We start from the raw sequence: 13,275 nt of genomic DNA, 5'->3' as shown, positions 1-13,275 counted from the left end.
CACAGAGCAGAGCCAAGTCACTGGGTCCATGAGTGTTGGACATAGTGCAGAGGCCAGAGAGGGACTGGAGTGGAGGAATCTTGCTCTGGGGTACACAAGAAAAAAACCCAAAGCAAAAGGGGTGGGACCTCAGGGCAGGTGAGGAGACCTATTCTGGGCCCAGGTGACTTTGTGCATGAAAATAGGGTGTGTGCAATCCTTGAGTCCAGGAGCCTCCAATGCTGCCTGCCTGCTGAGGTTGCTCAAGTCTGCCCTGGTCCATTTTACAGATGGGACATCGAGGCCTGGCTGGAGCAGTGACTGGTCCAGTTTACACAGCTTGTAAGTGACAGATCTGGGTTTGAACCCTGCCGTGTTTCTTTTCTGCATTAGCAGGGGTTGGGGTCAGGAGGGGCTGAGGTATGTGAGGGGGGACAAGCAGGTGCTAGGTAGGGTCTTGGGGTGGGGAGCAGGAACTGAGGGACAGTAGGCTACATGTCACGTTGGGGTTATAAATCAGCCCTGGATGGCGCTGGATGGTGAGGCCTTTCTCCTCTAGCTTGGACCATGCGTCTGCCACCCTGTTCAGCTGGCGGGTCTGAGGGTTCAGGATGGTACCCAAGAATCAGGTACCGCCCTAGGGTGGGAGCAGAATACCAAGTAAGCTATAATCCAATATACTATCACTAGGTCACACCCTAGGTATGCCCCTAATTGTGTACCTAGGGTGGGGCATAATTATTGATTAGGGTAGGATCAGTAATAAAAGGGGTGGGGGACAGTGGGTGGGGCAGTGTGGCCACAAGACAGTCTCTGGGGGCCAAACCAAGGGTTTCTGATTTCATCTAAGTAAGGGTGGTTCACTTCCTTCTTTCAGCCCCTTCTCTGAACTTTCTTTCTCCCAGCCCCCCCTTCTCGAGTCTCTGCTGACCCAGTGCCCCCCACATTCCTGTGCCAATGCCCTGCACATGGCCTCACCCCTGGAACACGCATCTTCCCAACCTGTGGGGCTCACTCCATGGGCTGCTTTGTACCCCCACCCCCAGGTCACAGCTGCTAACACTGTCCCCATCCCTGCCCAGAGCCAGATTTTTTGTTTCTGCCCTTTCCAATTACCAGCTCTTAGGACACCTCCCATCTAGGGGTGGAGGTGGGGGGGTGTCTCAGCAACCCCTCCCCCATTTCTGAACGGATAAAAACGTAGGTGTTTAAGGGAAAAGTCTCATTCCTCACCCTCTCCAGTGGGACACTGGCCCCAAAGCTGGCCCCAGCAGGAGGGATGGTGGTGGCGGCTGAAGGCCTGCCAGCTGCTGGGGCTATTCCTGGGCTGTGAACCCTCAACCCGGAATGCTCGCTTCCCTGGCGAGGTGACAGTTGCAAGGGTCAACACTCAGGCCGGTCTCTCTCCACTCTTTCTTCAAGGCTCCCAGGAGGCACTGCAGGGCCAGAGAGAGGATGGTCTCGGTGACGATGGGTGAGTCTGTGGTCTTCTCTTGGGGGGGCCCCCTTTCCCCTTAGACCTTTTGGAGGGTGTGGGGTTGGGGGAGGGTGCCCATGTCATTGTCAGCAACAGCTGCGCTGGATCAGGACATGGAGGCTGGGCTGGGCTGGGCTGGGCCTCCTGGTTGGCCACACAATGTGGCATGAAGGAGGGGGCTCAGGGGAGCTGGCAGAACCCCTAACTGGTTCCCTCCCCAGAGCTTCCGAACGGGGCTCCGAGTCTTGGTACTGTCACTGGGGGGACATGGAAGGCACATGTTGGGAGGGGCTGGCTACGGTGTCTCCACTTATCCGGGTTCCTACCAGCTTGCTCTCCCCATCCCCCCTGTTCTCCTGCCTCTCTGTGTTCTGGGGCTGCTTGGACTCCTCTGAGATCTGGGTGTCCCCCAGGGTAGGCAGAAGCCCAGAACTAGGTAGAAGGGGAGATTGGGCTGGGAATGTGATACAGAAAATGTTTCTATTTTGTTTTTTTGGTTGTTTTTTTTTTTTCCTTCTTCTTTGGGTTCTTTTTGGGCCACACCTGGCAATGTTCAGGAGTTACTCCAGGGCGACCATGTGGGATGTTGGGGATATAAGCACCCTCCCTGCTCTACTCTCTCCAGCTTCCCCCTCACCCCCACTCCCCAGGATTCTCTCATTTCCCCCTGATTACCGTCATTCCTCATGTCACTTTATAGTTAATGCCACCAATAAAAACCTTTTTGGGAAGCCAGAGAGATAGCACGGAGGTAGGGCATTTGCCTTTCATGCAGAAAGTCTGTGGTTCGAATCCCAGCATCCCATGTGGGTCCCCTAAGGCTGCCAGGAGCGATTTCTTAGCATAGAGCCAGGAGTAACCCCTGAGCGCTGCTGGGTGTGACCCAAAAACCAAAAATAAAATAAATAAATAAATAAAAAACCTTTTTGGTGTTTTGTTTTTGGGCCACATCCAGTAGTGCTCAGGGTTTACTCCTGATTCTGTGCTCTGGTGGGCATGCTTTTTTTGTTTTGGAGGGAGACTATATCCGACTGGGCTCTGGAGCAATACTGGGCATCTATTTATTTATTTGCTTATGTTTTGGGGGCACACCTGGCAGTGCCGAGGGATTACTCCTGGTTCTGTGCTCAGAAATCATTTCTCCCAGTTTCGGGGGACCATATGGGATGCCAGAAATCAAACCTGGGTCCATTCCAGGTTGGTTGCATTTAAGACAAACACCCTACAGCTGTGCTATCACTCTGGCCCCTATTTATTTGATTTATTTAAGTTTTGGGGCCTTACCTAGCAGTGCTCAGGGGTTACTCCTGACTCTGTGCTCAGGGATCACGCCTGGCATTGCTCAGGGTTACCCTATGGGATGGATGCCAAGGATTGAACCCGTGTTGGCCACATGCAGGGCAAGCACCCTCCCCGCTGTGCCGTTACCCCAGTCCCATATGTGGCATTAAACTCATGGAAGCTGTGGCCATGTTGTTTGGGCTACCGCTCATTTTGGAGGGAATAGTGGGGGTAATGGGAGTAACAGGTTTTGTCCTCCCTGCAGCCACTTCCGAATGGATCCAGTTCTTTAAGGAAGCCGGCATTCCTCCGGGACCTGCTGTCAATTATGCCGTGATGTTTGTGGATAACAGGTGAAGGAGTGGACGGGGCCAGCTGGGTTGGGAGGACTGTGGGGGTGAGGGACGGGCCCCTCCATGACCTCCTCGCCCCTGCAGGATCCAGAAGAGCATGCTGCTTGATCTCAACAAGGAAATCATGAACGAGCTGGGCGTGACCGTGGTCGGTGACATCATTGCCATCCTGAAGCATGCCAAGGTGGTACACCGTCAGGTGGGGCGCTGCTCGGTCCTCTCTGGGGCCTAGAGGGGCTAGGGGAATGCTGGCTGAGCCCACAAGAGGCTGCATAACCCGGGCCAGCTGATCTGAGTTTTAAAGCTGTGTGTTTACTGTGTGACATTGGGCTTTTAGCTTAACCTCTCGGAGCCTGACTTTTAATCCCTGTAGTTTTCAGATAGGTAAAGCTTCGTTAGCAGGATTGTCTCTAGCATGAAGATAAATGAACTATTTCTTGTTAGTACAGACTGGCCAGTAAGACCTGAATTAAGGTACTTTGTCATTTTGTTTTTGTTTTCGGGCCATACCAGACAGTGCTCAGGGATTACTCCTGACTCTGCACTCAGGAATGACTCCTGGCAGGCTCAGGGTAACCATATGGGATGCTGGGGGTTGAATTTATGTTCGCTGCTTGCAAGGCAAATGCCCTCCCTGCTATTGCTCTGACCATGCATAATTCTTATGATAGTCTCATCACAGGGACCTACTTGGTGACTTGATCATTTTTTGGTCTTGAACTCCTACTCTCACCCTCACCCCCATCTTTAAGGACACACTGATGGGACTTACGAGTGTGGTGCCAGGGAGCAAATTGGGGTAGGCTGTGAGCAAGGCAAGTCAGCACTTTACCCGCTGTGCACTCTCTCTCTGACCCTTGAACTCCCCTCATCTGAGCAGCCTGAGGACGGTGATCTCATCTCCCTGAGGCTCTGGAACATGTTTTTCACACCCCTCAGCTGCCTCCCAGATAACATGGTGTGTGGCTTGGCATTAGCGTGCAGATGCGCGCGTGCTTGTGTGTGTGTGTAACACACGGCTTTGGGACGTAAAAGTACATATATAGGAGTCCAATCAGCCCACCTGGTTTGACTCTGTGTATTGTATTTGTTTGTTTTGGGTTACACCTGGCAGCACTCGGGTTACTCCTGGCTCTACGCTCAGAAATTGCTCCTGGCAGGCTCAGGGGACCCTATGGGATGCTGGGATTCAAACCACTGTCCTTCTGCATGCAAGGCAAACTCCCTACCTCCATGCTATCTCTCCGGCCCCCGTGTATTGCATTTGATCCCCCAAGCACCTCCAGGTGTGGCTCTAAAATCAAACCTCCCAAAAAGAACTAGGAATTAAAGAGACATAATAACAAATATAATAATTGAAAACAAACACATGTAAAATGCTTGTTATGTACTGTATTTTGGAGGGAACTACCTGGGGTCATTCCTGGCCATACTTAGGTGGCAATGAAGACCCAGGACCAGATATGCAGGGTATGTGCCGTATTACTTAAGCCACACCAAGCAGTGCTAAGGGCTTACTCTGGACCATATGGAATTCTGGAGATCGAGCCCTGATCTGTGGCATGCACCCTACTTGCTTCTTGTTTCTCTAGCCTACTTTCCTTGTCATGCCAGGTTTGGGGTCACCTATAGAAAACATTCTTTGGGGGTGCTGGTGCCTTTCTTCTAGGACTGGCTTAGAAATCTCAGCAACTCATACTCCCCCCCTCCCCCCTTAACTTTTTTCTGTGACTTGGAGCTCCAGGTTCCCAGGCCCCCCATCACATGCACCTACCTCTGTGGTTTTGCAGGACATGTGCAAAGCAGCCACCGAGTCTGTCCCCTGCAGCTCCGGCCCCCTCCCGGGCGACAGTCGCCGAGGTGCTTCAAGTGGTGAGTCCCATATCTGCCCCCATATCCTCACACTTCCCCTCCAGTTAGGGAAATGTTGCAGAAGTGGCTCTACAGTGTCTGGGGTCACTTCGCTGAAGAAAAACAGAGCTAGGAGGTGAGTGATTCTCTGCATGTTCCCAGTTTTCCTTGGTAGTCATTGGCTTCCAGAAAGTTCTGTAAATATGGTCAGTGTCAAAAAAAAATATTGGTCAGTGTCACAGCCCATCACACTTTCAACGCCAGCTGACCCATATGCCACATAATGTAGATAGTGGCTTCAGTAATGTTGAACCCTAGGCCAACACAGCATGACCTATCAGGATGAAGTTTGAGCCCGCTCACACATTCCTCACATTGGAGCTCAGCTTGTGCTCTGAGTCAGCCTCTCCCTTCGAAGAAGGTGTCCCCCCAACCCCTCATTTCTCAAGGCCTGTCTGAGTCCTGGTGGCTGGTGGACACCTGGGTTCACTGTTGGTCCTATCTGGGAAGTCAGAGAGGTACCCTTTCCACGGCCTATCTCTTGGGGGACCTGGGAGATCTGAAGTGGGTCTGCTTGTGGAGCTGCCGGCTGGTGGGAGAGTCCCCCCAGAAAAATGTCACCAGGAGTCAGACAGTAAAGTTACCGGTGGTGATGGTTGGTGATAGGGGTCAGGGCCATCTGTGAGGAGGCTGGAAGGAGAAACATGCCACCATGTTGATATTTAGGGCCACGACTAAGGGGCTATGGGAGATTCTGATGCCCTGTTGAGATGGCTATGGGGAGGGCAGAGCTCAGCACTGGGCTGGGCTTGAAAAAAGTAGGACAAGAAGGGGGCCTTGGGAAAGGCTCCTGGGCCTGGTTGCCCACTCCCAAGTGACCCTGGCTGCCTCCCTTGGGCGCTTTCTAACCAGACTCTCCCTGTCCTGGCAGCTGCCTCCCGCATGATCGCCAACAGTCTGCACCACGACTCCCCACCTGGGACGCCCCCACGGCGACCGGACACCAACACTTCCAAGATCTCAGTCACTGTCTCCAACAAGATAGCCAAGAGCGCCAAGGCTGCCGGTTAGGGCCTTGGGTAGGGGTTGGGGGTACACCGATGGGAACTTGTCTTGTGGTTTTGGTTTGGGTGGTGCCAAGGAGCACACCCAGGGTCTCACACATGTAAGGCAAGTGCTCTACCACCTGGCCACAGAAAGCCCTGGCCTGGAGCCCCAACTATATAGTACAGCGGGTACCCAAGATTGATCCCCAATGTCTCATTGTCCCAAAGCCACCACTAGGAGTCATCCCTGAGCACAGAGTCAGGAGTCATTCTGAGCACCACAAGGATGCAGCTCCAAATACCAAAGCAAAAGTGTCTTATCAGAGCTGGGGGACGGAACCCAGCTTTCGAGCACTTCCTTGGAGTGCATGAAGCCGGGGTTGGGGTTTGGTGCCCAGCTCTGCTGGAGCTCTGGACAACCTCTCCTCCCATAGTGTGAGAGGATTCCAGCTGGTCCATGCTGTTGGGGTGTTGGCACAATGAGACACAACTGAGGGCTTTATGTGCCATCAGAGACCGTGGGGAGAGGTGGCAGGGGAGGGAAGGGGGCCCTGCTGACACATGGGAATAAAAGGTCTCCTGTGCCCTTTTGTGGTCTCCCCCAGCTGCCCAGGCCCGGCGGGAAGAGAGCCTGACCATCCCCACCAAGCGGCGGCGGGTGACCGCAGAGATGGAGGGAAAGTACATTATCAACATGCCCAAAGGCACCACCCCGAGGACCCGAAAGATCCTGGAGCAGCAGGCGGCCAAAGGTACCAACGGACAGCTGTGTGCATGTGCATTTTGGTGTTTGTGCCAATCCTCTCCCATGCCCTTGCACAGAGGGTCCAGGGGTTGAGGCTGGGGGGTTGCTCCGTGGTCGTTGCAGGCCTTCTTGGGGTCTCTAGGCCTGTTTCACCCACCCCTACCACCACTCATGGTGACAACAAGGGGAGAATGCAGAGCTGTTAGGAGCACCCGGGCTAGTGGGGAAGGAGCTTCCAGCCTCACTTAGTGTGCCAGTACCAGGATGTGCTTTCCCAGGCTGGGGGGATGGACACGTGCCTCATTGTCAGTGTTTCTTGTACCTCAGCAAGAACAGGGAGGTGGTGGTGGGGGTGAGGCTGAAAAGATTAAAATCTGAAAAAATAAAAATAAAGGGGTTGAATGCCCAGTAAGTTTGGGAACTTCTAGGAAAGCAAGCCGCTCCTCCCACCCCTCACAGTCCTCCCTTCCTAACTCTTCCCTCCTTTCTCTCCCTTCCTCCCCTCCTCTTGTTCTTTTTGTTTGTTTGTTTGTTTTTGGGCCATACCTGTCGGTGCTCAGGGGTTACCCCTGGCTATCTGCTCAGAAATCACTCCTGGCAGGCATGGGACCACATGGGATGCCGGGATTCGAACCAACATTGGTCCTGGGTTGGCTGCTTGCAAGGCAAACGCCCTACTGCTGTGCTGTCTCTCTGCCCCCCCCCCTCCTTCTTACCTCCTTTTCCCCTTTCTCTTCCCCTTGTCCTTCTCCTATCTATTTCCTTTTCCCTTTCGCCTTTATCCATTAGAGATCACTGCTGGTGGTACTGAGGGACCCTATGCTGTGCCATGAACAAACCTGGTACACGTCCAAGGCGCAGACCATACCAGCTCTATCATCTCTCTGTCCCAGACCTTTTATGTTTTTGTTTTTGGGCCACACCCAGCGGCACTCAGTGGTTACTCCTAGCACTACGCTCAGAAATCACTCCTGGCAGGGGGACCATATGGAATGCCAGGGATCAAACTCGGGTCCATCCCAGGTTGACAGCGTGCAAAGCAAACACCGTGTGCTATCGCTCCAGCCCCCAAATCTTATTTTCTTTTCTTTTTGGGTATTTGGACTGTACCCTACTGTGCTTAGGGCTCTGGTCTCTAAAGTGACCCCGAGGGGGATAGATATCTCTAGAGTGTTAACCAGTCAGCAGCATGGAAGGCTGACATCCTACCCCTGCCCTCTGACCTCACGAGCTCAGCCCACCCCAGGGTACAGAGTTGCTCTCGGACTTCCAAGACTTTTCCACACCCGTATGGTGTCACTTCTTTCCTGTCACCTCAGCATCCCTGTGACTCAATTGAGTACCTGTTTTTCCCACTTGGGGACCTGTTAGTCTCTATTAGAGACACAGGACCCAGAAAAGTGAGGAGAGTGAGCAGGGTTGAGAACATTTGGACACTCTGGGAAAGTTGGGGTTCAGCGGTGCAGGCACATCCAGGGTGGCTTATGGACACTTCACTTGTCGTCCCCCCCCAGGCCCTCAGCGAACGTCTGTGTTTGACCGTCTGGGTGCTGAGATCAAGGTAGACACAACGGTGGGGAGCAAGGTGAGTAGCAGGACGGGATTGGGCCCACACCGGGCTCCCTAGTTCTTGTCTTCCATGGACGGGGTTCCAGACACTTCCTTCCCTTTAGTCCTTGCACTTTTGGGGCCACCTCACCCGCCTTCCCAGCCTCAGTTTTCTTCTTTGCAGTGATGACTTCCTCATCTGTCTTTGAGCTGCAGGAGCTCCCAGGTCTTCAACAGGCCTCAGCAGCTCCCCCATCAAGATCCCTCTGGATGCTGCTTTAGGGGTGCCCCTCTATTCCCTTGCAGACACTTATAATCTTTTATAATCCCACCTTTGTAGCTGTCTCCTTCCCCTACCCCCCACAGATCCCACAGCCCCTCCCAGACACTGGTGATGGTGTGACGGACACACCCAGTGTGAGCGAGCTGCCCAGCATGACTCTGGCCCTGCCACTAAGGTGCCAAGGTCATCCTGTTGGTGACCTTGGTCACATCATCTGAACCCTTTCTACCTCTAGGTCCCCGCCTGGAGGGACAGTGGTGAGGGTGGAGCAAGGTCCTTATGGTGCTGAAGGCTGACTCAGTTTTGGGGCCACTCACAGCCATGTGAAGGTGGGGCAGGGCGGAAACACAGTGCTGGGGATGGAGCCAGGAGGCTCCTGCATGCCAAGCTTGCCCTGGCCCTGTGTTCCAGAAGGCCCCGTGATTTATTAGTTTGGGGGCCACACATGCCTGTGCTCAGGGGTCACTCCTCGTGACGCTCAGGGCCATATTGGGTGCCAGGGATTGTACCCTGTCAGTGCCTATTTCCTTTCCCCGCACTCCTTGGGAGGTTGCTCTGCTCCTGTTCCTCACCTCTCGCCTTTTCCCTCCCCAGGATCGGGATGGAAGCCTTGTGCAGGTGGTTGGGGTGCTCGGTGGGTGTGATGTTACTGCATGACTGTGCCTCTTCCTGCCCAGGGTCTTGCACCTCTATCATTGAGTTCATTTGCAGCCTGACCCATGCCAGGCCCACTGCCACCACCACTGTGGCCACTGCAGCTGAGGCGGCCAGGCAAGGCCAGACACCCCTTCAGACAGCTGTGGGAAGCAAGGTCTCCTCATGTGAGCCACGAGGCCCAGCCCTGAGGAGCTGCCCTCATTCGGGTTTTGTTTTGTTTGTTTTTGTTTTTTGGGCCACACCCATTTGACGCTCAGGGGTTACTCCTGGCTACGTGCTCAGAAATCGCCCCTGGCTTGGGGAGACCATATGGGACGCCAGGGAATCAAACCAAGGTCCATCCTAGGCTAGCGCTTGCAAGGGAGATGCCTTTTCTCTAATGACACCTCTCCGGCCCCCCTCACTCGGGTTTATCTGCTTCCCTCACAGCCCACTGGAGTCTTCAGCCGCCTGGGGGCCACCCCAGAGGCAGATGAGGATGCGGCATGGGACAGTGACACAGACAGCAGCAGCTCCGTGCTGCAGTACGCCGGGGTGCTGAAGAAGCTCAGCCGTGGGGCCCCCAGTGCCAGCCCGAAGCTGCCTCTGCCCCCGTTGCCTGTCAAGGCCAAGGCCACCAGCTCAGCTCCCGCCCCCACCCCCACCCCCGCCCCGCGGCGCCTGGCGCTGCAGCGCAAGCCGGACTCAGTGCCCAAAGTCAGCATCGTGCAGAGACTGGGCAAGGCTCCTTTGGTGCCTGCAGCCCAGGACAGCCAGGTCACGAGCACCAAGAGTAAGTCGGCAGCCGAGCTCCTGCCCAGCGTTAAGAGGACTGTGGTGGGGGCCCGGGGCTGCAGCATGGACCACGCGGGCTCCGTCAGTGTGTTCCAGAGACTGGGCCACAGAACCTTCTAGCCCCCCACTGGCTCCTCCGCTCTGCTCCTGCGCTGGCTCCTCCCTCAGGGTCCAGCCGATGTCTGGGGCCAGCACCCCAGGTTTTGAGTCTCCCGTGGCTTTCCCCAGCCTCTTGGTGTCCCTCCCGGGTCCGCTCTGCACTCCCTCTCCTGGGGCCTCTGCAGCACTACTCCTGACTTCTCCCCGTGCTGAGGGCCCCCAGTCCTCCTTCCCCACTCCCAGCAGAACCCCCTCTGGAGCCCGTGGTGCTCCCTCTCCTCCCCTTCCCCTCCTGTCCCCCATCCCAGGTCCCTGTCCTGGCCTCTCTTCACTCGTCCCTTTCTCTTCTGTTTCCGTGGCAAGGCCCGACTGTCCGCTGCGTCCTGCCTGACCCTCCTGCCTTCGCGGCCTCCCAGCGGCCCCCTCGGCGACCGTGGCGTCCAGCCTGTTGAGACTGTTAGCGGGGACGCCCCTGACTCTGCTTTCCTGCCCTGCGACATTCTCTCCCCAGCTTCCCTCTTCTCTCCTCCTCCTTTGCCCCTTTTTCCCTTTCCTCTCTGTCTCCCTCTCCTTTCCCCCCTCTCTGACCTTCCCTCTCTACTCTCTCTCCCTCTTTCTCATTCCCTGTTTTTCCCATTCCCTCTCCCTCTACTTCTCTCTCCACTCTTTCCCTTCCATTCTCCATCCTCTCGTTCTTCCTCCTTCCTCTTCCTTTCTCCCTTCTCTCTCTCCTCTCCCCTTCCCCAGGTGGGTGGCAGGCTGGGCCAGGGATTCTCCAATAGATTTCTGCGACTTTGAAACCGCTTCCGCCCCTCCTTGAGGGGTATCTCCAGATTGGCTCCCAGAACTGGGGAGGGGTTGTCTGGTTCCGAAGTTCATCACTTGCACCCACAGAGGGACCCTGTCTGCTCAGGCCCTGAGCTGGGAGAAGGCATCTTGGCCGTGGTCACCACTCATGACTGCCCACTAGGTGCATATGCCACTGGGCATAGTGACCCCGGCCTCCTGCAAGGAAGGTGTGGGGAGAGCTGCCAGGCGAGGGGAGGACAGGGAGCCACGTGGAGGACTTGGGGATCAGGGTCTGGTGACCTGGGTATGGGGGTTTGGAATGCCCCAGCAGATGAGTGTCCAAAAGTAGTCTTGGGAGAGGCTGGTTGGGGCCAGGGTGCTCCTCAGGTTTGTGGACATTGCAGGGCTTGGAAGATTACTTTCGGCTCAGGTCTAGGGGACCAGTCGTGGCCATTCTGCCCAGAGGGGATCCTAGCCAGGAGGGGCACCTCTGTGGTGATCATGGGGTGCAGGAGGGCCAGGACACTGGGGTGGGCCTGCTGGCAGGTGACAGTCAAGTCATCTGGTAGGACCCTGGGTCAGAGCCAGTATCCATGTCTGGCCATACCTGCACAGAGGGCAGAGGGGACACAGGGGACTCCCTGGTTGCTTTCCAGGAAGCAGTTGAGGTGTCCGATCGCCCCAGCTTCTCTTTTCTTTTCCTCCTGCTGGGCGGTCAGGAATGGAACCTGTTCTCATTCTCCTGCACAGGTGTGGGGGGCTCCATCCCACCTCCTCTGGGGTGTGTGGCCCCTACAGAGTGTCCTGGCTAGTGGCCGACGGGCACCTCAGCACCTCTGACCTTTTAACAGGTGCTTGCATTTTATTGGCTTTCTGGGGAAAAAGAATCAAGTTGTAAATTTTTTTACTATGAATTAAAAATGAAGTTCTGCACTTAATTCTTCAGCAAAGGCAGTGGAGAACCTCATGTGTCCTCCCCATGGTCCCTGGGGTAGGGACTGGATCCCCAGAAGGGTAGTGAATGACAGTGCTGTCAAGAAGATTCCAGAGAATGGTCCCCCAAGCCAGGAGCGACTTCTGAGCGCATAGCCAGGAGTAACCCCTGAGCGTCACCGGTTGTGCCCCCCCCCCAAAAAAAAAAGATTCCAGGGTGGGGCCGGAAAGATAGCATGGAGGTAGAGTGTTTGCCTTGCATGCAGAAAGACGGTGGTTCGAATTCCGGCATCCCATATGGTCCCCTGAACCTGCCCGGAGCGATTTGTGAGCGTAAAGCCAGGAGTAGCCCCTGAGCGCCACCGGGAGGGACCCAAAAACCAAAAAAAAAAAAAAAAAGATTATGGGCAGGGGGCCGTTTGCCTTACACACTGCCGACCCAGGACAGATCTGGGTTTGATCCCCGGCATCCTATAAGGTCCCCCAAGCCTGCCAGAAGTGATTTCTGAGTACAGAGTTTTACAGTAGTAAAGCCTGAGCACCACCAGGTGTGGCCCAAAAACCAAAAAAAAGATTTCAGAGGGGCCAGAGCAATAGTCTAGCAGGGAGGGTGTTTGCCTCACACACAGTAGACTCAGGTTAGATCCCCAGCATCCTATGTAGTCCCCAAGCCTGCCCAGGGAACAATTCCTGAGTGCAGAGCCAGGAGTTAGCATTATCGTCAGGTATGATCCCAAAACAGATGAACCAAGAAAGATTCCAGAGCTATATTGACCTTCAATGCTGTTTTTTCCCTCTCTTCATCCTATTTTATGCCATTTTATAGGGGACACCTACCTGTCCCTGGCCCCTCACACCCTTAAGTTCTTACTCTCTGTGGGGCATTTCTGGGCAGTGCCTCTGCCCAACCCCATATTAGAGGGAGCCTCTATGACCAGTGGCCCTGTTCCTAGCTGCTGGGGAACAACGTGGTTCTGACCTTCCACCTTTCTCAGTTCCCCAAGACACCCCTGTACCTCCCAGATGTCTGGGACCCCTCACTTCCTCTACCTTCAAGGTCTTCAGCCTAATGAACCTTTTCAAGGAGTGTGGCAGCCTCTGCTGGTTCCAGTCCCCTAGCAGGGAGCAACTGTGTGTGGTGTGACAGCAGCTTGCTGTGGGGTTCAGGCCAGCCCTGAGAAGGGGGACACCAGGGAGCAGGGTGGGGAAGCAGGGTCCCGGAGAGGGGGTTCAGGGCATCTTGGCTTCTTGTGGATATGCTCCCGTTGGTCCCATCATAGCCCCAAGAGATGCTGGGGGATTATGCCACCACCTGCCTTCCCCCCTCCCCACTTTCTACCTCCATCCGCCCTAGAAGCATATGTCCCCAGGCCCACTGGGTGTGCCCCAAGCCACCTATTTCTGAGCTTCTACCCAAACACGAAGACCAAAATTACAGCAGGTTTTTCAAGGGAGCCCCC

At 55.1% G+C, this 13,275-nt stretch overlaps 1 protein-coding gene across 1 annotated transcript; it reads left to right on the top strand.

Annotated features, from left to right (window-relative positions):
- The first annotated feature begins 282 nt into the window (after positions 1 to 282).
- C14H19orf47 (chromosome 14 C19orf47 homolog) lies at positions 283 to 11,820 on the top strand. Its single transcript, XM_049787193.1, has 10 exons — positions 283 to 321; positions 1,402 to 1,453; positions 3,003 to 3,090; positions 3,175 to 3,289; positions 4,881 to 4,962; positions 5,873 to 6,007; positions 6,593 to 6,739; positions 8,247 to 8,317; positions 9,650 to 9,992; positions 10,457 to 11,820. Exons 2-10 carry the CDS (start codon positions 1,435 to 1,437, stop codon positions 10,543 to 10,545), a joined length of 1,089 nt encoding a protein of 362 aa, XP_049643150.1. The 5' UTR covers positions 283 to 321; positions 1,402 to 1,434; the 3' UTR covers positions 10,546 to 11,820.
- The last annotated feature ends 1,455 nt before the right edge of the window (positions 11,821 to 13,275 follow it).

The sequence above is a fragment of the Suncus etruscus genome, chromosome 14, assembly GCF_024139225.1.
Source record: "Suncus etruscus isolate mSunEtr1 chromosome 14, mSunEtr1.pri.cur, whole genome shotgun sequence".
Taxonomy (NCBI): Eukaryota; Metazoa; Chordata; class Mammalia; order Eulipotyphla; family Soricidae; genus Suncus; species Suncus etruscus.
Note: the sequence above shows the minus strand (reverse complement) of the source record. Positions and strands in the feature narration are given on the sequence as shown.

Coding starts and splice junctions, on each gene's coding strand:
- C14H19orf47 (XM_049787193.1), top strand. Junction 4,963..5,872: donor TCGCCGAGGTGCTTCAAGTG/GTGAGTCCCATA, acceptor CTGTCCTGGCAG/CTGCCTCCCGCATGATCGCC. Junction 9,993..10,456: donor CCAGGTCACGAGCACCAAGA/GTAAGTCGGCAG, acceptor TTCCGTGGCAAG/GCCCGACTGTCCGCTGCGTC.